Below are 22,951 nucleotides of genomic sequence, written 5' to 3'. Positions count from 1 at the left end.
AGGAATTAATAATTCTATTTCCTGAATCATTTGATCCACCTAAAGAACCTGACTTATTCTCTCAACTCTATCCAGTTCTCACTACTCATCATCATTAAATCTTTGCTTTCTCATCAAGTACGTTCAGAAAAATGGGCCTGCCCTTTATCTTTACTAAATTACTCATGCAATATGCAGCATTGGCTGAGGTCCTCAGATCTGTTACAGGCAGGACCCAATATCACCTGAGGATCTCATTTGTAAAATATCCCTTCTCTTCTTGATCCTAGCTGATAAAAATCCCCTCGTGCTTCAGAATCAGCAACCACAGCTAAGATTAAAAATACAGTGGATCTTGAAAAGACATTTTAGGTACAGAGCATGGGAAACATGAATTAGCCTGTTTTTGAGTACCCAGTGCTGCAGGGCTGATACATGTTCCTGAGAACTAGACACCTAATTAGAGAAATTCTGACATATAGCCTAACTGTAACATTTCTCCTGCCTTAGCTCAGGGTCAAATATAATAATTCCCTGTAACTGGACAGAATGACTGCTCTGAAACAGGAATTGTAAAGGTCCTCAACACAGAAATGCTGGTTGATAACACATTCGAAAGAATCGTGATCTTCCCTCCATGGAAAACTTATCTTGGAAGGAATTACTAAGGTCTTCTGGGGTCTGGCCTACATTTCTGCATTTCTGATTCTCAATCTGATTATAAAGGGGAGCTGCCGGTTCTATTTGCTGCTCTGCTGCAGGCTGTGAAGCCTTTGTGACAAATACAGCAGGCTCCTATTTGAGTGGCTCAGTCTATGTCCATTTGGTCTACCTGACTTAACAAGAACCTAACTTCATGAAACTGGAGAATTCTATGGGCCATGGTGCTGTGTCTCTAAGATGCTCATCGGGGAAGCTGATAGGAGTATGAGAACACAAAGAAGGGACCCCTAGTTGAGAACAGAGCTTGTGGTTGTGTATAGGTTTGGATTTCCTTGACTAATTATAGGACCTGCCTCTGCAAGGTCACATTTTCCTATTGCCTGAAAGGGCTATACATATTTCTCAACTCTATTTCAGTGGGTGGGTCAATTCAGACCACCTGCATTTGGTCCAAGGAGTGGCTAGATTTGAACTGTCCTTGTCTGGAGCATGCTAAAGAAGAGAAGGCAGAGGCCAGTAATATTAATTACTTCGTGATAGGCATTGTTTTGTATAGTTTGCATAAATGATCTCATTTAACACAACAGTCCCATGAGATAGTTATTATGTATGATGTTTGACAACTGAGGCAGCTGAGACTCAGAGTGTTTAGGTAGCTTGCTCAAGTCAGTGAATGGTAGACCTGGGATCTGAACGCAGCATAGATGCAACCTCATGAGTTCTTGTTGTACACAGATGAAGGTGGGTGGGTGGCATGGTTGGCATACAGGGGATTGGTATCCAATTACAGGCAATTTCCTAGAGAAACAGTGTTTTTGTTTGCTTGTTTGTTTGTTTGTTTTTGAGATGTTTTTGCTATAGGTCACGTGTGCTTGCCAGACAGACAGAGAGAGACAGAGAGATAGAAAGCGAGAAATCACCCCCCAGGGGGGATGGCCACGCTGCAATCCCTTCTCCTCCATTCTTCTCTTGGAATCTTGGGCACGCATGCACATGCGCCCGGCGTGAGTTTAAGGCACCAGGTCCAGGACTTGAACCGCAGTCGACTACGTGGGAGTCTAGCGACATAGCCATTATGCTAACTGCTGGTCCTGAGAAATAGTGTTTTTTAGCAATGCTCATAGATGGATGGAATCTGCTTCAGTTCAAGACTCCCTGTAAATTCAAGGAACCTTGCGCTGGGAGTCTGAAGGGGTGGGACTGTGTCCTACATCACTTTGTATTCCTGATGCATGTCTAGTATACAGCAGGTGGTCAATGTATGTTTAATGAATGTCAGGTTGGAAAGGAATCAAGAGAGGAGCTATGTCTTAGCTTGGAATACAGACTCAGAATAGGTGGGGTTGTTAAGTATTTGTGTTTAGGGACCAGCAGGTGGTGTGATGGTGAAGGCTCTGGAGTGTGTGTGTGTGTGTGTGTGTGTGTGTGTGTGTGTGCCCAAAATCCCGCAAGGAGAATGAAGGGATTGGAATGTGACCTCCCTCCTGGGAGGCTGATATCTCACTTTCCCTCTCACTGTCTTTGTTTCTCTCTGGCGAGTGTATGTACTCTATGGCAAAAAAACCCCCAAAAAACAAAAAAACAAAAAACAAAATGAATTTGTATTAAATTTCACAATATTCATACTTAGCTGAACACCCTATTGTTGTTTCACACCTCTGTGCTTTGTCTATGCCTTTCCCTATGCCATTCCCTAGAATCCCTTTTGCATCTGCCTGTTGAAGTTCTTATTCTATAGTAGTCATTTTACATATCATTTTCTTTTTACCTTTCTCCTGCCAGTCAAAATTGCTCACCCCTTTCTCTGGGTAATCTGATAATTGTATACCACATTTTCTAAAGCTAGCTAGTTTCTGTGTACTCCCAGGGAAGGAACTCTGTCTTTACAACTTTTTTTTTTTCTTTTTAATGAGAGAGGACATAGGAAGAGAAAGTAATAGGTAGTTTTGACAAGGTCTTGCCATGCTGTAATCCTCCTGCTCCAGTCTCTCCACTAGTTAGGATTATAGGCGTACATCACTGTGTCCAACCTATTTAGGATGGTCTGAAAATTGAAACCGGGCATCTCATGTGGCTCCAGCCTTGCAAAGTGGTGCCCTATCATTTGTGCTATAGCTCTTGGGCTTCCCCTCCCTGCCTGCCCCCCCCCCATACAGCATATGGGTTTGTTGGAGAGAAACAGAGAAAAAGAGAGGGAAAGCGAGAAGGCATCTCTCAGGGGAATGTTCACACCAGTCCTCCACTGAATGGTCTCTCTTTCATTCTCTCCTTGGGATTTTGGACAGGCACACACCTGCAGCTGGCGTGTTTTTCAAGCTGTGGGTCCAGGACTCAGCTGTGCAGTTGGCCAAGTGAGATTGAAAAGCCTTAACCCCATGCCATTGGCTGGCCCAAGGGCTATCTTTTCATCATGTAATTCCCATTATCTAGCAAACAGATTGAAAATAGATACATAATAGGCATATAAAAATTTAATTAATAAATTGATTTTATGAATGAATAAATGGAGAATTAATATGAACATGAATGGCAATGTTTTTAAAAATATATATTCATTAACTTCAGTTTTCTTTTACATAGTTACACATATTGTCAAATCTTCAAAAAAAATTTTACCTTTTTTTAGTAAGTTTATATATCACACGTTATATAATAAACTCACAGAAGTAAAAATATCTTATCTTCTGTTTTCAAAATAAAATAATGTAGGCCAGCAGGTGGCATAGTGGATATGGTGCTGGATCCACATGGCCAACTCTACAGTCTGAGTTCTGGATTTGGTGGTTTAAAACTCATGCCAGGTGTGTGTGCGTGCATGGCCAAAATTCCAAGAGAAGAATGGAGGACCAGGGATTGTGGTGTGGTCATCTCCCTGGGGGTGATTTCTCACTTTCTCTCTCTGTCCCTCCTCTGGTGAGTCCATACACCATATGGCAAAGATCTAATAAATAAATAAATAGGGACCAGCAGTTAGCATAATGGCTATGTCGCTGGACTCCCACGTAGTCGACCGTGGTTCGAATCCCGGACCTGGTGGCTTAAACTCACGCCAGGCACGTGTGCGTGCGTGCCCAAGATCCTGAGAGGAGAATGGAGGAGAAGGGATTGCGGCGTGGCCATCCCCCCTGGGGGGTGATTTCTCGCTTTCTATCTCTCTGTCTCTCTCTGTCTGTCTGGCGAGCGCATGCGCCCTATAGCAAAAACCTCTTAAAAAAAAACAAACAAAAAAAAACTCACGCCAGGTGCGTGTGTGTGCGTGGCCAAGATTCCCAAGAGGAGAATGGAGGAGAAGGGATTGCAGCGTGGCCATCCCCCCTGGGGAGTTGATTTCTCGCTTTCTGTCTCTCTGTCTCTCTCTGTCTAGCGAGTGCACGTGCCCTACGGCAAAAACCTCTCCAAATAAATAAATAAATAAATAAATAAATAAAGCTATCTTTACAGCAAAACATCATAAAATATTGCTAATATTAGCGCGTGATATGGAATATGTATTATTTAGTTTAGTATCTATACATTCTTGAAGTAAACTTTTTGATCTTCGACCCATATCACTTACCTTTTTGACTACTGCACATGTTTTGGAAAATTGACTAGGTTGAAAATCAACAAGCAGAGTTCCTGTGTTCTGGTCTCTAGGAAAAACAATCCATACAAGTTATTACAGAGTCATGACGAAGGTAGCAATAACCCTGCCTTTCTGCTGAACAAATGAAAAGTCTCCTGTACATAATTCGAATGAACCAACATGCGGAATTTTAGAGGGCTGGAGGGTGATGCTCACTGCCTCTGCATTGTGGTCATATTGTAAAGCTGTCCCCACCTCGTGTTTTCCCGTAATTTGGCCACCGTAGAGTAGGCACAGTAGAAACAGAAAGTAGTATCCTATTGGCATTTTGATCCCCACACCCCCATTCGTTAACACCCTCTGGCCTGGGACAATGAGGCTCAGTCGCTGCTATTCTGACCTCCCTGCTTCCTCATGCTGGTACAAGGCGACAGCCACTATATGGACTGATTTCCCCTCCAGCCTCTACAGATTGTCTCTGCTATTGATGACACCTTTGGAACTATGAAGGATAAAGCATAAAATTAGTTTTCTGACCCACGTTAAACAGTATCGTCTGGATGGAATCGAGAGTTCAGATATAATGCCTTTCTTGACTATGAGGCACATATAAAGTGCTCAGGTACCATGTGAGGACGCAGAAACAGCAGAATAAATTTGAGAAGCTTGATTTATAACCCACCCTTATTAGAAAACAAATAAACAAACAAAACTGGAGAAAACAAACAAAAAAACAAATCCTGAACATTTTGATGTGCGTTCTCCAGTAACATAATTCTCAGTAAGTATCCATAAAGCCAAAAATATACAAAGGAACCCTCATCATTAGAAGAATAAATAAATAAGTTGGGGGACCAGCAGATGGAGTAATGATTACGTCACTGGACTCCCACATAGTTGATGGTGGTTCGAGTCCTCGTCCTGGCAGCTTAAATTCACACTGGCTGCATGTGCATGTGTTCCCAAGATCCCCTGAAGAGAAGGGAGAGAAGGGATTGCAGAGTGGCCATCTGCCCTGGGGGAAAATTTCTTGCTTTCTGTTTGTCTCTGTGAGCACACATGCCCTACAGGCAAAATCTGTCTTAAGGGATCAGCAGTTAGTGTAACGGCTATGTCGCTGAACTCCCATGTGGTCAACCACGGTTTGATTCCGGCCCTGGTGGCTTAAACTCTGGGCACGTGCACATGTGTGCCCAAGATCCCTAAAGGAGAACGGAAGAGAAGGGACTGTAGTGTGGCCATCCCCACGAAGCGGGGGGTGGTGTTGGAGATTTCTTGCCTTCTGTCTCTCTGTCTCTGTCTTTCTGGTAACTGCACGTACCCTATAGCAAAAACCTCTCTTAAAAATAAATAAATAAATAAACAAACAAACAAATAAATAAATAAAAAGAGCTAAGTTGGTGGGTGAGAGGGGAAAAGGATGAATTAAGTCTCTCTTGACTACTGTATCTAAAGTAATATTTTCTCATGCTTCTCAATCACTATCACATCAGTCTATTTTCTTGTCTTAATAACACTTATCAGTATTTGAATTATCTTGTTTATCTGAGTAATAGCTGTTTGTCTTCTCAGATATGTTCCATGACTCCGGTGTTTCATTTTTCTTATTTACCCTGTATTTTGAACTCCTGAAAAGTGCTTGGCAAAAGCAGATATTTGAATTCACTTGGAGAACCAGGAAACGAATGAAAAATGAACTTTTCTTTTTTTACCAAAAAGTACTATTTTTGCAGAAAATAATGTGAAGTCATAATGATAGCTATCTAAATGCCTTAATATAGACAGGTTAGTATCTTCCTCCAGAAATTAGTGCTTAGGTGCTCCCTTATTCCAAGAGTCAAAGCTGACCTCTACCAACATTTAGATACTTTCTGTGTTATTACGGTTCTTGTTTTTGCTTAAGGATAAAATAGATAGAAAAATAAATAAATTCAGGTTCTACAAATATAAATTTAAAAAGGATAATAGTAGAGACTTCTAACTAGGAATTAATGATAAAAAGTGCTTCAAGGGAACCAGCAGTTAGCGTAATGGCTATGTCGCTGGACTCCCACGTAGTCGACCGCGGTTCGTGTCCCGGACCCAGTGGCTTAAAACTCACGCCAGGCGCGTGTGTGTGCATGCCCAAGATCCTGAGAGGAGAATGGAGGAGAAGGGATTGTGGTGTGACCATCCCCCCTGGTGGGTGCTTTCTCGCTTTCTGTCTCTATGTCTCTGTCTGTCTGTCTGGTGAGCGCCCGCGCCCTATAGCGAAACCCTCTCAAAAAAAAAAAAAAGTGCTTCAAAATGATGGAATTAAGAACTTTCTGGGTCAGGAGATGGTGCAGCAGTTACGTTGCTGGACTCCCATGTAGTTGACCCTGGTTCGAGTCTGAACCCAGAAGCTTAAAATTCACACCGGGCACATGTGCATGCATGACCAAAGTCCTGAGTGAAAAATGGAGGAAAAAGGATTGCTGCATGATCATTCCCCCCAGGGGGTGGTCCATTGCTTTCCATCTCTCTGTCTCTGTCTCTCCAGTGAGCACACATGCCCTATAGCAAAAATCTCTCCAAGAAAGGGGGAAGAAATAGCCTACTTAACTGCTTCTTTATTTGGATGAATGAAAACCTTGAGAAAGATCATGCTTTTGTTAACTACAAGGAGTATTTTACATTTTTACAGAGTTAAATGCTAATTCACATCTAAGTATACATTGGAAGAAGTGTGAAATCTGGATATTTAAAAGGAAATGAGGTCATTTAAATAAAAATAAAAATTAATAACCTGACTACCATATTTAATAAAATTTCTTTTAAAGTCATACTTCAGGACCAGCACATGGTGTAATGGTTATGTTGCTGGCCAATTGCAGTTTGAATCCTCAATCCGGAGGCTTGAAACTCACACTGGAAGCATGTGAGTGCATGGCCAAACTTCCAAGAAGAGAAGAGACTGTGGTGTGACCATCCTCCAGGGGGCGATTTCTTGCTTTCTGTCTCTCTGTCTCTGTGTCTCTGGTGAACGCATGTGCCTTATAGCAAAAACTTCTCTAAAAATAAATAAATAAATAAAAATTAAAGTCATACTTACTGCAATTTGAAGTAATCATTTACTGCCTCATAATTTATACTTTGATAAAACGTTATTGTCTGAAAAAGAAAATTTAAAAGTGTATGGAAAGCAGGAAATTGGGGATTGAGGACCCAACTTCCGTAGCATTTGAGTTTCTATTTCAAGACACATAAAATGCCTTCATTAGAATAGATAATAATGTGGATCACCATAAACTGACTTTTCCTAGGACATAAAATATACCGTCAAAAGACATATTTAAATCTTTCTTTAGGTAAGAAAAATTACACACTTAGCATTTTTTCACATTTATTTTGTATTTCAGAAATCTCAACTCTGTATATAGCAGGTTTACTTCATTCCATTTCTGTTATTCTCACTTTTAATTTTATCTTAGTCTTTATTTATATTATTTCTCTCTCCATCTTCATTTGACTTTTGTCATTGCAATACTTTATTTTTCATTTATGAGAAAACCTCAAAATGTCATAAAAAAGTGGAATTACAAGACAAAAACAAAAAATATAAACTTTATTTCTCAACATAGTCTTTATCAAGTTCAAAACACTCATAAGCAATGACACAAGTCATTTAGTCCATCCTAAAGAACAGAGGAGCCTGGGAATTTGACTATGTCATTGCAGTCTTTTTAAAATTGTTAATTGAGAAAAAAATGGGTGCCCTTAAAAGGTTTTCTTTCTTCCTTTTTAAATTAGGAAACAAAAAAGAAATCATAAGATTCTACAATGAATGCTTTAAGACTTCCCATTGAAACTCTTAGAATTGCCTGGGAACATAATTGTGGTAGAAAACAACTCACTGGTGAAGTTTTCTTGGATGTTTATCTGCTAAAGCTTTGGCTAACTTTCTCAAAACCTTCTCATAATAAGCAGATGTTATCATTTTTTGGTCCTCCAGAAAGTCAAAAAGCAAAATGCCTTTGACACCAAAACACACAAAAAAAACAACAAAAAAAACTGTTGCCATGACTTTTGTTTTTGATCAGCTTGTTTTTGCTTTTACTGAACCACTTCACCTTCCTGGTAGCCATGGCTTTGATGGTGCTTTGTCTTCAGGATATGATAAAACCAAGTTTCATCTCCATTTTTCTTTTTTTTTTTTTTTTTTTTTGAGAGGTTTTTGCTATAGTGCACGTGCGCTCGCCAGACAGACAGAGAGAGACATAGAGACAGAAAGCGAGAAATCACCCCCCAGGGGCGAGGGTCATGCCGCAATCCCTTCTCCTCCATTCTCTTCTTGGGATCTTGGGCACGCACGCACATGCGCCCAGCGTGAGTTTTAAGCCACCGGGTCCGGGACGCAAACCGCGGTTGACTATGTGGGAGTCCAGCGACATAGCCATTACGCTAACTGCTGGTTCCCACCACGTTTCATCTCCTGTTACAATTATTTGAAGAAATGCTGCAGGATCCTGATCCTAATTGTTTAAAATTTCCACTGAAAGTGCTGCTCTTGTCTACAGATGATCTGGGTGCAAGTTTTGGCATCCATTGAGCCAAAAATTTGCTCAGCTTTAATTTTTCAGTAGTAGTTGTCTCCGTGGAACTAGAGGAGACATGTACAGTATTGGCTCTTAATCATCAGTGTACTTCAATGAAGGCATGAACAAAATGAAATTTTTCCTTGTAATTTGATGTGGATGGTTTGCTGCTGTGGCCATCATTTTTAATATCATCTTATCCCTTTTAAAAATGAGTTATCCTTGGGACCAGCAGTTAGCATAATGGCTATGTCACTGGACTCCCACATAGTCTACCGCGGTTTGAGTCCCGGACCCTGTGGCTTAAACTCATGCCAGGTGCGTGTGCGTGCGTGGCCAAGATCCTGAGAGGAGAATGGAGGAGAAGGGATTGTAGCGTAGCCATCCCCCCTGGGGGGTGATTTCTCGCTTTCTGTCTCTCTGTCTCTCTCTGTCCGTCTGGCAAGCACACACGCCCTATACAAAAAAAAAAAAAAAAGAGTTATCCATTTATAAACTGTTAAGGTCTTTGTGGTGGTGTCCCCATAAATTATTTTAAAGCACCAATGATTTCACTACTCTATCACTCAGGCTTACCCATAATTTGATGTTTGTTTTTGCTTCAATTTTAGAAAATTCATGTTGCTCTAATAGGAGCTCTTCTCAGAAAGTGGTATGACCATTCTTAGAGCTTCAAACTAGATCCTATTCAGATATATATAACAGGTTAATATAATTTTATTTTGTGGGGAAAAAAAAACAGAATTCATGCATAGTTTTTCCAAATATGCATTTTCCATGAACTTATTGAAGACACCAGAGTGTGGAGTGTATGAGTCCATTTATATAAAATGCTATAGGGCCAGTCAGGTGGTGAAGTGGTTAAGGTGGCTGAATCCCACATGGCTGACTGTGTGATCTGAGTCCCACACCTGGCTTGAAAAACTTGCTGGATATGTATATGTGTGTGTGCCCAAAATCCTGAGAGGAGAATGGAGGAGAAAGGATTTTGGTGTGGCCTTCCCCTCTGGAGGGTACTTTTTCACTTTCTCTCTTTCTGTCTCCAGTGAGCACATGGAGCTATTTATTTCCTATTGCAAATTAAAAATAATTATTTTCTAGAAAAAACAAATTCATCTATAGTGAACTCACATTGAAAGTAGTTAGATTATGTAAGAAATTGCGTGATCAATACAATGTGGGTGGGAAAGGAATGGAAGACAATTGTAGACTCCAGAGATAGTGTGAGGAGAGGGTGGGAAAGGACAGAGGGTCAGAAAGAGGGATAAAAATAATTTTAGGAACTAGAAACAGAAAATTGTTTATAACATGAATGATTAAGTCACTATGCAGTATATACTGGATGGGAAATCACATTTTGTATGCTGTGATGATGCTTAGGGAATGTGTTTGCTAGGAGGGTATTTGGATTGATGAGGGTCTTTGGTGATTCAATAAAATGTGGGGGGAAAATGGTATAGAAATAGATAACAGAGACAGTGTGGGAGGAGAACAGGAGGTGGCAGAGGGTAAGAGAGGGAACCAAGGATGGGGGAGAAAAAGCAAAACATACAGAAAACAAGAAATGGAAGATCATTTGCTAATAATAACATGTTTGTTGATGTGCTTGATTGAGACAATATACAGTGTACTCTGGATGGAAAATCTCATTTTGTATGCTGTAATGATGTACAGTGAATGAATGCAAATAAATAAATTGAAATAAAATAAAAAAGAACAGATAAATAAACTGTGACATACTCATGCCACTCAGCAACAAAAAGGAATGACCTACTTATACAACAGTATGGATGAGTCTCGAAAACATGATGGGTAAAAATCCCCTCATATTGATTCCACCTCCATAAAGTTCTAGAAATGGCAGAACAATCTATGCTGGAAAAAATCAAGAGAGTAGTTGTTTCTACAGTATTGTAACAAGGATTGACTATGAGAAAACCGTGGATTGATAATGTGTTCTTTCTTGATAGGAGTTTGGGTTACATGGGCATTTGCTGGAACAGTGAATGTAAACACAAGTTTTGTGCATGTAATTATAGGTATAAGTGTACTTAACTCAAAAGAAAGAAGAGACAAATATTGAATTCTAGATAGTATATCTAGCATTAGTAGATAAACTTTGCTGTGCTTGGGCTTTACTTTGAAATGCTTAAGAAAAACATTGAGGGACCAGCAGTTAGTGTAATGGCTGTGTCACTGAACTCCCATGTAGTCGACGGTGATTCAAATCCTGGACCCAGTAGCTTAAACTCACACCAGGCACATGTGCGTGTGTGTCCAAGATCCTGAGAGGAGAATGGAGGAGACGGGATTGCTGCGTGGCCATCCCCCCTCAGGGGTGATTTCTCTCTTTCTGTCTCTCTGTCTCTTTCTGTCTCTCTGGCAAGCACACGCACCCTCTAACTAAAACCTCTGAAAAAAACAAAACAACAAAACAAAACAAAACAACAACCAAAAAACCAACAAAAACAGAAAAACAGAAAACATTGATTGGAAGATGGACTGATATGTAACAAATCAAGTACAGTGAAATCTTTTTATTTATTTATTTTTTTGGGAGAGGTTTTTGCTATAGGGCACTTGTGCTCGCCAGAAAGAGAGAGACAGAGAGACAGAAAGCGAGAAATCACCCCCCAGGGGGGATGGCCATGCCGCAATACCTTCTCCTCCATTCTCCTCTCAGGATCTTGGGCACGCACGCACACGCGCCTTGTGTGAGTTTAAGCCACGGGGTCCGAGACCTGAACTTCGGTCGACTACATGGGAGTCCAGTGACATAGCCATTATGCCAAATGCTGGTCCCAGTATAGTAAAATCTTAATGTAGGGTCTAGGCAGTGGAGATAAAGGTGTTAAATGTAATTTAAAAAAAAAAAAACAAAAACTATTTTTAAATCTTTTAAAAATACTTTATTTATTTATTTTAATTTGACCAGAGAGTGACAGAGTGAGAGAGAGAGAGAGAGAGAGAGAGAGAGAGAAAGGGAGGGAAAGTGAGAAAGCAAGACACTGGGTCTGGGACTCAAACCGTGGATGGACATGTGGAAGTCAAGTATCCTTAACCACCATGCTGCCTGCTGGCCCAAATGTAAAATTCTTTTCATTTTTCCATGTTTGAAATTTTTCTTAGTAAAATGTCACAGAATTACAATATAAATTGAATTTATAGTCTCACCAGTTATCTCAAGTACCACCATCTCACAGATAATTAGTCTGTAAAATTATAACAGCTCAAAATGCATGATATAAGCAGGGTACTGTAACAATAATACCATAACTCATCAAATGGCATAGAACAGAAGATTCATCCAGGTTTCAGAGATGTTCAATATAAAAATTGTGTCTTAGAGTTAATGAAATGTGGTGCTAATGATAGCAGTAATAGTGGTGATCATAGTGGTGATATTTACAGTAATGTATACATATAGTGCTTACTATATGCTACGTGTTTTTTCTAAGTTTTCTATCTAGAGTAACTCACTTAATCCTCATAAGACTCTTATGGGATAGATACTATTATTATCACCCTCAATTTACAGAGGATAGAAGTCAAGGACAGAATATTCAAAAATTTGTTCAATGTAATTGGATAGTAAATGATAGAGCCAGTATTTTATTAAAAAATGCAAATTTTGATGTTTCATTGTCGTTGGTCAGTTACATGTTTTGATGTGTACCTATTGGATCATCAGAAAAATCACGACACAGTTTTGCATAGAAAACCAGAAAAATATGTCATGATTTTTCCATTGACCCAGTAATATTCTGAAGAGTTGAATTCCAAATGGGCTAATATACATTATATATACAATTCTTAAGAAAAAAAAAAACTAAAGAAGATTATGTGAGTTAAAAATATGCCTTGTTTCTTGGCATATTTTATTTATTGTATCTTAATTTTTCACTGTACTTTCTTCTCTTATTTATTTCCTTTCACCATAAAAGGCAAATGTATAATGCTTTTTTAAAAAGTTTTAGATGGCGTCTCACTATCACTCTTCTGTTGCCTCTGTCTTCCATCTGGGAGTACAGATGCATGACACCACCCTCAGCCTTTATGTTGGACCAGGAATTAAACCCAGGCCTTCCATGTAGTCCCAGCCAGAAGAAGTCCAGTATCTTAGCAGAATGCCACAACAGCTGGGTCTGATTGTCTTCTTGCTTGTCATTTGAGTGTGTCTGCAAATGCTATTATATGATAATGCTATGGTTTGAATATTTATGCCCCTCTCCCCAGAATTTATATGCTGAAACTTAATCTCCAATATTACAGGAAGTGGAGCCTTTGGTAGGTGATTAGGTCATGAGAACAGACTTTTCACGAACAGGTTTAGTGCCCTTGGTCTCCAGACGATGGTGAAAAAATAAATTTCTACTGTTTAAGCTACCTAGTCTTTGCTATTTTGTTATGGGTTCCCATTGTGTGAATTATAGCTGATTTCGCAGCTTGCTTTATCCTATGGAATGTGGACAAAACCAGACTTCAAGAGGACTTGCAACTTCAATTCTCAACATCTTGGAACTCTGCCCCGAGACTGCCATGAGAAGAATCCAGGTCTAGCTCAGAAATAAGAGGGCACATGAAGCAGAGACAAGTGTTCCAGCTAAGGCCCCTTAGACTAACAAACCAATGATAGCTGGTGAATGAGGCCATCTTAGATCTTCTAGTCCCAGATGAACCACCAAATGAACATAGCCATGTGAATGAACTCAGATGAAACCAAAAGAACTGACTTGCTAACTCAGAGCCCAAACTGTTGACCATAGAATTGGCTGTTGTTTGAAGCTATTTGATTTTAAAATGGTTTGTTGTACAATAGATAGAGTAGAATAGAGTTCTGTTACTCTATAGAAAAGTCATGCATTAAAAAAGAAAAAAAAAGGAGGGGCCAGAAAATAGTGTAATGGTTATGTGGCTGGACTGCCAAATAGCTGACCATGGTTTGAGTCCTGGACCTGGCGGCTTAAAACTAATGCCAAGCGCGTGTGCATGTGTGCCCAAAATCCCAAGAGGAGACTGAAGGAGAAGGGATTACAGTGTGGCCATCACCCTGGGAGGCGATTTCTCTCTTTCTGTTTGTCTAAGTCTCTCTGATGAGCACACATGCCCTATAGCAAAAATCTCCCTCTCAATAAAAAAATGGAAGCGAACAATACAATGACAACCAAGGATTTTTTTTTTAAGGGGTTTTTGCCTTAGGGCATGTGTGCTTACCAGAGAGAGAGAGAAAGTCAGTGAGAGGGAAAGTGAGAAATCACCACCCAGGGGAGATGGCTACCCCAAAATCCCTTCTTCGCCACTCTCTTCCTGGGATTTTGGGCATGTATACACATGCACCCAGAGTGATTTTCAAGCCACCAGGTCCAGAACTCAAACTGCTGTCAGCCATGTGGAAGTCCAGCAACGTAACTGCTACAGTGTGTGCTGACCTCAAGTAATTCTGAAGAAACATGTTTTCAGATGTCAAATAAGACTTGGATATTGAAAGGGAAAATTGTCAGGACCAACAGATGGCATAATGGTTACGTTGCTGGACTCCCACGTAGTTGACTGGAGTTTTGAGTCATGGACCTGGCAGCTTAAACTCACACAGAGCATGTGTGCGTGTGTCCAAAATCCCGAGAGGAAAATGGAAGAGAAGGTATTAGGCATAGCCACCTCCCCTGGGGGTGACTTCTCGTTTTCTGTCTTTCTTTTTCTCCCTGTCTCTCTGGTGAATGCATGCACACTATAGCATATATCTCTCTCTAAAAAAGTGTAAATTGCAAGACCAGCAGGTGGCATAGTGCTTAAGACAGTGAACTCCCACATGATGGACTGTGATTGGAGTCCCGGACCCAGCAGCTTGACACTCATGCTGGGCACATCTGCGTATGTGCCCAAAATCCCGAGAGGAGAAGGGATTGTGGTATGACCATCACCTCTAGAAAGTGATTTCTCACTTCCCCTCTCTCTGTCTTTCTCCAGTGAGTGCTGATGCCTTATGGCAAAAAACTGAAAAAAAAAAAAGTAAAAATGTGGCATAAAAATTAATGGTCTATCATGTTATTATTAAAAACTTTCACCTTCCTCATCATTTTTCTAGCTAAACTTGGAAGGGAAATCTGTTTGTAAAAAATGTTAATATTATACTTTTATATTGATTAAGATCAAATGAAGAAATATAAAATATTAACTTACCATAGTTTTAGTGCAATATCCTGAAGCAATTTCATAAGCAATCTCTCTTTTCTGTTCTAATATTTTTGGGCCATAGGCATCCACCATAACAAAGAGACCAAAATTTTCTGGATATACTATTTCAGCCCATAATGTCAGGTTTTCTCCCTTGTCCAAAATGTAAAACGTATTGAAAACATTATTAGAAAATGCTGCGTATGGGCATTTGTCCTGTGATTTAAAAGTTATACTTTGTATTTCCAGTTTTAAGGGATATGACTGTGCTTGTAATTTGCCATTGTCAAGAAGATATACCAAAATTATTTCACCAGATGCACTCATGAAAATGGACATTTTTGTTCTGTCATTTGCCCACAAGTGTAGCTTCACTGCATCTCTAATATTAGTCTTGGAGTAAAAGATGATATTATTTTCCATTTTTATCAAAACATTCCCAAAATAATCTGGAAAGAAAAGAGAAAAGTTTGTGTTATTCAATGAAATCATAATCATGCTATTTTATTTAAATGCACTTTTAACCAAAATAATTTTTATGATGATTAAATATTCATGTACTTTGAAAATATTATAGTGTGCAGGCATGAATCTGTAACATTACACTGTATTAGAAAACTTCTCTCCTACTCTATTGTAGATTATTCAGTTTTATTCCTGAATATATTTTCTCCTTATATTCCCTGTATCGCTTCAATACGTCAAATCAGTTCCACAGAACAAAAGAGCTGAAGTTAGTATATTAAGTAATAACGAGGATGAATGTGGTAGGAATAGTATTATTAGAAAGCATTGTTTGGTTGGGGCTGACAGGTATCATGCTGGTTAAGGCAGTAGACTCCCCCATGGGCAACTGTGGTTCAAGTCCTGGACTTGGCAGCTTTAAGATCACACTGGGCACATGTCCATGGGTGCCCCAAATACCTAGAGAACAACGGAGGAAAAGGGATTTCTCACATTCTCTCTCTCTGTCTCTCTTTGCTGAACACATGTGCCTTATGGGGGAAAAAAAAAAACCTTAGAAAAATAAAAAAGAAAGAAAGCATTGTGTTATGGACTGAACGGTCTTCCTCAAAAACAGATATTGAAAGCCTAACCTCTAATGTGACTATATTTGGAGATAGAAACTATAAGGAGGTAATTAATATTATATGAGGTTGTAAGTATGCCACCCTAATTTGATAGGACTTGAGTCCTAAGAAAAGAGATTATAGGGCTATCTCTTTCTCTCTGGGTACACATAGAATGGCCACGTGAAGACACAGAAGGCTGCTGCCAAAAACCAGGAACAGAGGCTTTGCCAGACACCAATCCTGACAACACCTTGGTTGGTCTCAGACTTTTAGCCTTCAGAAACGTGAGAAAATAAATGTCTGTTGTTTAAGCCACACAGTCTGTGGTCTTTTATTATGGCAGCCCTTGCAGACTAATACAAGTGGGATGAAGAAATGGGGGTGGAGGAGTAGGAGTGGCACAAAGCGTGGCCCACCTCTGCAGGTTCACTCATAGTAGATAATAATCAACTTTCTTCCCATAATATTCTGCCTAAGTCATGGCAAGTCACAGAGGGTATATTGCTTATCCTGTTGGGATTTGTTTCCATGTCTATAAAATGAATAGTTAGGCTAGTGGATCACATAGTTTTCTTTCAAGATATGACATTATCTGTGTGTACCCTCCAAGGGTATACCATCTTTAATTTTCAAATGACAACACTTGGAGAGGACTGGCTGAAATAAGGAAGGTGAATTCATATAGTCAGGAAGGCTTAGACTGTGTTGTGCTTACACACATCTTACATTTGGAATCAGAATAAATCAGTAACACTTTTACAAATTACTGTAAATTTTATTTTAGTCAAACTTACCTGATCAGAAATATATGCAGTAGATCACAAGATCACAAGATGGAAGGGGAGAAACATGTTGGCGGATGACATAATAAAATGTATTTCTATTTTAAAAGAAGTAATTGCAGGCTACATAGACTATGATGATATTTGACATTTAGACCCTCACCAAGCAAAACAACATATTATTTGTAGAATGTCTAAATTGAATCACAATAATATATTTATTTATTCATAGGTTTACTTGTTTTTATCCTCTGCAGCTTTGTAAACTCAGGGAGGGTGGGAATTATGTCCAATTTAGTGTGGTATTTTCAACTCCTAGCAGAGTGCTTAGCAAACTGGGTATTCAATAAATTTTTTCCATTCACTTATTCAAGAAATACTTACTGTATACTGTTTTAGATACTTTGGCTAAAACAGCAAATATAGCAAAGTCAGACAGAGCTTGTTTTCTGGTGGAAGAGTAAATTACTGAAGTAGTACGAGGGCCAGCAGGTGGCACAATGGTTAAGGTGCTGGACTGGCCGAACACAGTTTGAGTCCCAGACACAGTGGCTTGAAAATTATGGCAGGTGCTTGTGCTTGTGTGTCCAAAATCCTGAGAGGAGAATGGAGGAGAAAGGATTGCAGCATGGCCACTTCTCCTGAGGGGGGGGGTGGGGGTGGGTGATTTCTCACCTTCCCTCTCATTGTCTAATCTCTCTCTCTCTTTGGCTAGTGCATGCGCCCTATGACTCACAAACAAGTAAAATGAAAAAAACAATAGTACTGTTAGATGACAAGTATTGTGAACTCAATAAAAAATTCTAAGTATAGAGCAAGGTATGTTAGGGTCAGTGAAGGGTTCTCTGGTAAAGGTAACATTTAGACTTAAACCCAAATTAACTAAAAGAGACGTAAGAGACATGTAGATACAAAGGTGAAGAATGCTGTTGGCGTGAGGAAGAGAAAATATCCAAGGCACAGCAAAGAGGTCAGACTGTAGCTGAGGCACAGTGAATGAGGGATTAAATGATAGGAGATAACATCAGAGTCCTAGGGCCAGATCATTCAGAGCTTTGCAGGCCATGTTTAGGCCTTTTGGATTTTATTCTGAGACAGAAAGCTAGATGAGAGTTTTAAGCACAGATCTAATACAACTTTACACATACTTACACAGGCTCACTTTGGCTGCTAGGTGGACTCCAATATGGTGGAGGATGAGAGTAAAAAGTTGGAAACAGGGGGACCAGCCGTTAGCGTAATGGCTATGTTGCTGGACTCCCATGTAATCGACCGCGGTTTGAGTCTCGTACCGGGGGCTTAAACTCATGCTGGGTGCATATGTGTGCGTGCCCAAGATCCCGAGAGGAGAATGTCTTTCTGGCTAGTGCACATGCCCTATAGCAAAAACCTCTCAAAAAAAAAATATATATATATATGTGGAAACGGGGAAACAACATATAAAAAAACCTATCACATGTGTATGAGCTAGAGGTGGCTTGGACTGGAGCTGAAACAGTGAAAGTCGGATAGATTCTAGATATATCTTTTTGATAGAGCCAACAGGGATTTGTGAATAGACTGGCTGTGGGATGTGAAAGAGGAGGATGAGATTTGTGACCTGAAAGACTGGAAGAGAAGAATTGCTCAAGAGAAGGAATAGGCAGAGGAAGGAGTGAGAGAATCAAGGATTCAGTTTTGAAATTTAGGTTGGGGGGGGGTGAAGCTGTCACTGTTGAAGGGCACAGAGTAGTTGTAGATAGAGTTCAGATGTTTGAAGACCAAACTGTGAGCTACTTTTCTATTTAGAAACCAGGAAGATGAGGGTGAAAAAGAGGCTTAGGAGGAGTACCTAATGAGGTTCAAGACTAAAAAAGTGTTACTGTAGAAGTTAAGTGAAAAAAACTGTTTCAAGAGAAAGGGCTGAGGCCAGGCAGTGATGCAGCAGTAATGCAACTGGACCCATATGGGAAATGTCCTAGGTTCACATCCTGGGGCCTCCCTGGGCATGTCTTTGATCTAAGCTGACTGAGCTAGGGGTGGATTGTGAGGTAAAGATCCTGTTGGGGGTACCTGTCTCTGTCTATCTTATGGAAGAAATGCACAACTAAACTTAAAAAGTAAGTCAACGATCAATTTAAATGTAAAAATAGGCTGTTTCAAATGTTGGTGTCATAACAAGATGGCCCCTTCTCCCACACACAAGGAGAAGGGATGATTAGGCAGGGAATGGAATGATGCAGCGATATATGTCAAGGGATGATAAGGATTGCCAACGAGCCATCAGAAACTAGAAAGAAGTAAAGAAAGATTCCCCTACTGGTATCAGATGGGACATGGCCCTATCAACACCTAGATTTTCAACTCCCAGCCTCCAGAACTATGAAACAATACATTTCTGCTGTTCAGAGCCATCAACTCCATGGTACTTTGTTATGGAAGCCCTAGGAAACTAATACAATACCACAGCATCTCCTACACTGATGATGCATATATAGGTATACTTTAGTTAGTATCTGCTAACTAAATTAAATGAAATGGCCAAAAAGACAATTTGAGTTGACATTGTAGTGTGTGAGATCATAGTTGGCAGTAGTTAGACTGATTTTTAGATGGTTAAAAAGTATGCCTTTGGGCATCACACACACAAGATGATGCATTTAAAATTGCTATATGTTCATAAGGAACATGTCTATAATTAGATCTAGAATAATTTTATCAGCATAAGAATGCCTCACCTAAATAAACCTCTTGAATAACGCTGTCATGGGATAATGTTGATAGATTTCCATTTCCTGTAGGTGTTTCCAAAATTCCAGTAATGGTGAAATTTTGATAGCAATAGTGGATCCTATGTTTGTCGTGCAAAATTACATCTGGCATTGATGAAAATATAAAATATGGAGTAAAAAAATTGTCCATAGGGATTTCTATTGTAAAGTCTTGGCACACAAACTGTTTTGTATCTTCATTGTATATCACTATGTAAACATTTTTAGTAGCAGTGCATGTACTGCAATAATATAATAACAGGCCAATTTCCAGAGGGTGCGCTGTATATTCGACATGGTGAATTGTCAGAGTGGCAGTTGGTGATAGCTTTAGAAGAGTTTTCAATTTTGCAGTAGTCGCTACTTTTAAAAATCGAAGAGAACCATATGCAAGGTAGACTTCATGTTGTGTCCAGGTTGCCATCCAGCTTCTTTTTCCTTTAGACTGTGACAAAATTGAAAACAATTAGAAAATCTTTAATTTTAGGAAAAGATCTGCTTCATGACTTGCTACATTTAAAAATAAAAGGTAGTCATTAGTGGGGCCATCAGGTAGCATGGTGGTTAAGACACTGGACTCCCTTGGGAACCAGCAGTTAGCGTAATGGCTATGTCGCTGAACTCCCACGTAGTCGACTGCGGTTCGCATCCCGAACCCGGTGGCTTAAAACCCACGACAGGCGCGTGTGCGTGCGCGCCCAAGATCCTGAGAGGAGAATGGAGGAGAAGGGATTGCGGTGTGGCCCTCCCCCCTGGGGGGTGATTTCTCGCTTTCTGTCTTTCTGTCTCTCTCTGTCTGTCTGGTGAGCGCACGCGCCCTATAGAATAAAATTAAATAATTCTTTTTTTTTGAGAGGTTTTTTACAGAGAGAGACAGAGAGAAAATGAGAAATCACCCCCCAGCGGGGATGGTCACACCGCAATCCCTTCTCCTTCATTCTCCTCTCGGGATCTTGGGCACACATGCACATGCGCCCGGCGTGAGTTTTAAGCCACTGGGTCTGGGACACGAACCGCAGTCAACTACGTGGGAGTCCAGCGACATAGTCATTACGCCAACTCCTGGTCCCAAAATTAAATAATTTTAAAAAGGTAGCCACTAGTAGAGTTTGATTTTTTAAAATATTCTTCTGAATACATTAGGCATGGGAATATATTAAATAGACATATTGGGCCAGCAGGTGGTATGGTGGTGAAGGCGCTGGATCCCACATATGCAGCTGTGCAATTTGAGTCTCAAACCTCGTGGCTTGAAAAATTATGCTGGGAGTGAGTGAATGTGTGCCTGAAATCCTTAGAGGAGACTAGAGAAGGTGACTCATGGCAGGCACATGAGCATGCATGCCCAAAATCCCAAAAAGAGAATAGAAGAATAGGGATTGCAGTATGGCCATCCCTCCTGGGGGGTGATTTCTTATTTTCCCTCTCATTCATTTATTTTTACTGAAGAAGATCTTCTTGGGTTGATTCTATTTGGGGTCCTTTGTATTTCTTGGATCTAGATCTTTGATGCCTCTTCCAGGTTTGGAAAGTTTTCTTCCAGGATTTCATGGAATAGATTATCAATGCCCTTATTAGTCTCTTCACCTTCTGGAATACTGATTATCCAGATATTTCTCATATATTATTCTCATTTGGGGGGGGGCGCTATTCTCAGTCTTTGTGATGAACTTTACTAGTCCAGTGATTTTGTTTTCTACATTTGAGATTTGATTTTCTGTATGATCTAGTCTGCTTTTAATACTTTAAAGGGAGGTTTTGACTTTCTGTGTTATTGCCTTCATCTCCAACAGTTCTATTTGGTTCTTTTTTATGGTGTGTATTTCCTCTTTTAGCTCTTGCAAGAATGTCCTCACCTCCTGAAACCTGTTGTTCTCCTGCATCTTCTGGACTTTGTTGTCGCTCTTCTCTTGGATCTCTGTTAGCTTTGTCACTATAAGTACTTTAAATCCTTTATCTGACATTTCCATTAGCTTCCTTGTATTCTTTGTGAAGAAAGAGGAGTTACTCTTTTCTATTAAAGGAGATATTTTCTTGGTTTCTCATATTTCTTGTGCCTCCATGGTGATTTCTAGTCATCTGAGGATGACTTATTAATTTCTTCCTAATTTCTAGAAGTTCAATCTGAAAGATCACAGGCGCAGAGGAGGAGGTGTTTTGCAAACTCTTTGCTCTTCTGTTTTTCTCCCTTTGTGTCACAGAATCAGTGGGAATTGAGAAATATGTTGAGCCTAATAGTATTTGTTTGGTTGCATTTCACTTAGACCTGTCTAGACACTCAATGCATGGAGGCTGAGCAGCAAAGTGATGAAGTAAAAGAAAAAGAATAAGAAAATAGAGAAAGAGATAATAAAAAAGAAAACAAAATTTATTTATTTATTTATTTATTTATTTATTTATTTATTTATTTATGTATTTAAAAAACAAAAACAAAAAATGAAAACTGTGCAAGTGTACCATGCAAAAGCACTACATCTCAGCTTTCATGGCAGACTCAGGCTGCTTCTGAAGGCCTACCATTTTTGCCTCTCCTAAGTGGGAGGGAGAAAAGAGGAGAGGATTATTACCAAGATAAAGGAGGATTTCAGAACCAAGAAAATACTTTACCTTAAGAAATTACAGAAAAGAAAAATTAAAAAGACAGAGACAGAGACAACATCTTCATGGCTCCTGAGAACTACTGATTTAAGGGAATAAAAAAATGTAGATTTTCTACTGACAATTCAACCTCAAGCCCACAAACCCAGTGGTAGGAGCTCCCTCAAGCCTTCTCTATGCCTTTGCCTCTACCTCTCTGTCTCTGTCTTCTCATTGTTTTTGGTAATTTTTCCTTTTTAAAATTTTTAAAGGTAAAGCATTTTCTCAGCTTTCAAACCCTCCTCTCCCTTTATCTTGTTAACATCCCCTCTCCTCTCAACCCAGGAGAGGCGAGGGAGCAGGCCTCAGAAGACACCTTCATGGCTCCTGAGAACTAGTGATGTCAGAGAATAAAGAAATGATTTTCTACTGACAATTCAGCCCACAAATTCAGTGGTAGGAGCTCCCTCAAGTCTTCTCTCTGCCTCTGCCTCTGCCTCTGTCTCTTTCTCTCTCTACCTCTGTCACTGTCTTCTCCAAGAAAAAAGAATAACTCCTCTGCATCCACAGATAGTTAAATTGAAATCATGGAAATCATGTCTGATAAAGAATTTAGAACATTCATAATGGTGAAGCTAACAGAGATGGAAGAGAAGAGAGACAATGAACTGCAGAAGAATAAGGAGAAAGGAACTGATGAGTTCCACGTGGTAAGGAAATTCTTGCAAGATCTAAAAGAGGAATTACACACTTTACAAAAGAATCAAATGGAACTGTTAGAGATGAAGACTATAATACAGGAAGTCAAAATCTCTCTTGAATGTATTAAAAG

At 39.7% G+C, this 22,951-nt stretch overlaps 1 protein-coding gene across 1 annotated transcript in view; it reads right to left on the bottom strand.

The window, feature by feature from the left end:
* The window catches only part of CATSPERE (catsper channel auxiliary subunit epsilon), a 226,285-nt gene that overhangs the window by 59,799 nt on the left and 143,535 nt on the right, over nucleotides 1–22,951 (bottom strand). Inside the window, exons 10-13 of the mRNA XM_006157233.2 lie at nucleotides 19,510–19,987; nucleotides 14,944–15,386; nucleotides 7,281–7,339; nucleotides 4,199–4,274 (exon numbers count right to left, since the gene is read on the bottom strand). Of these exons, the coding sequence (XP_006157295.1) occupies nucleotides 4,199–4,274; nucleotides 7,281–7,339; nucleotides 14,944–15,386; nucleotides 19,510–19,987 (1,056 nt within the window). The remainder of the gene's footprint in view (nucleotides 1–4,198; nucleotides 4,275–7,280; nucleotides 7,340–14,943; nucleotides 15,387–19,509; nucleotides 19,988–22,951) is intronic.

Source organism: Tupaia chinensis, unplaced genomic scaffold (genome assembly GCF_000334495.1).
Source record: "Tupaia chinensis unplaced genomic scaffold, TupChi_1.0 Scaffold000532_1, whole genome shotgun sequence".
NCBI lineage: Eukaryota > Metazoa > Chordata > Mammalia > Scandentia > Tupaiidae > Tupaia > Tupaia belangeri.
This window is presented reverse-complemented; position numbering and strand designations above follow the sequence as displayed.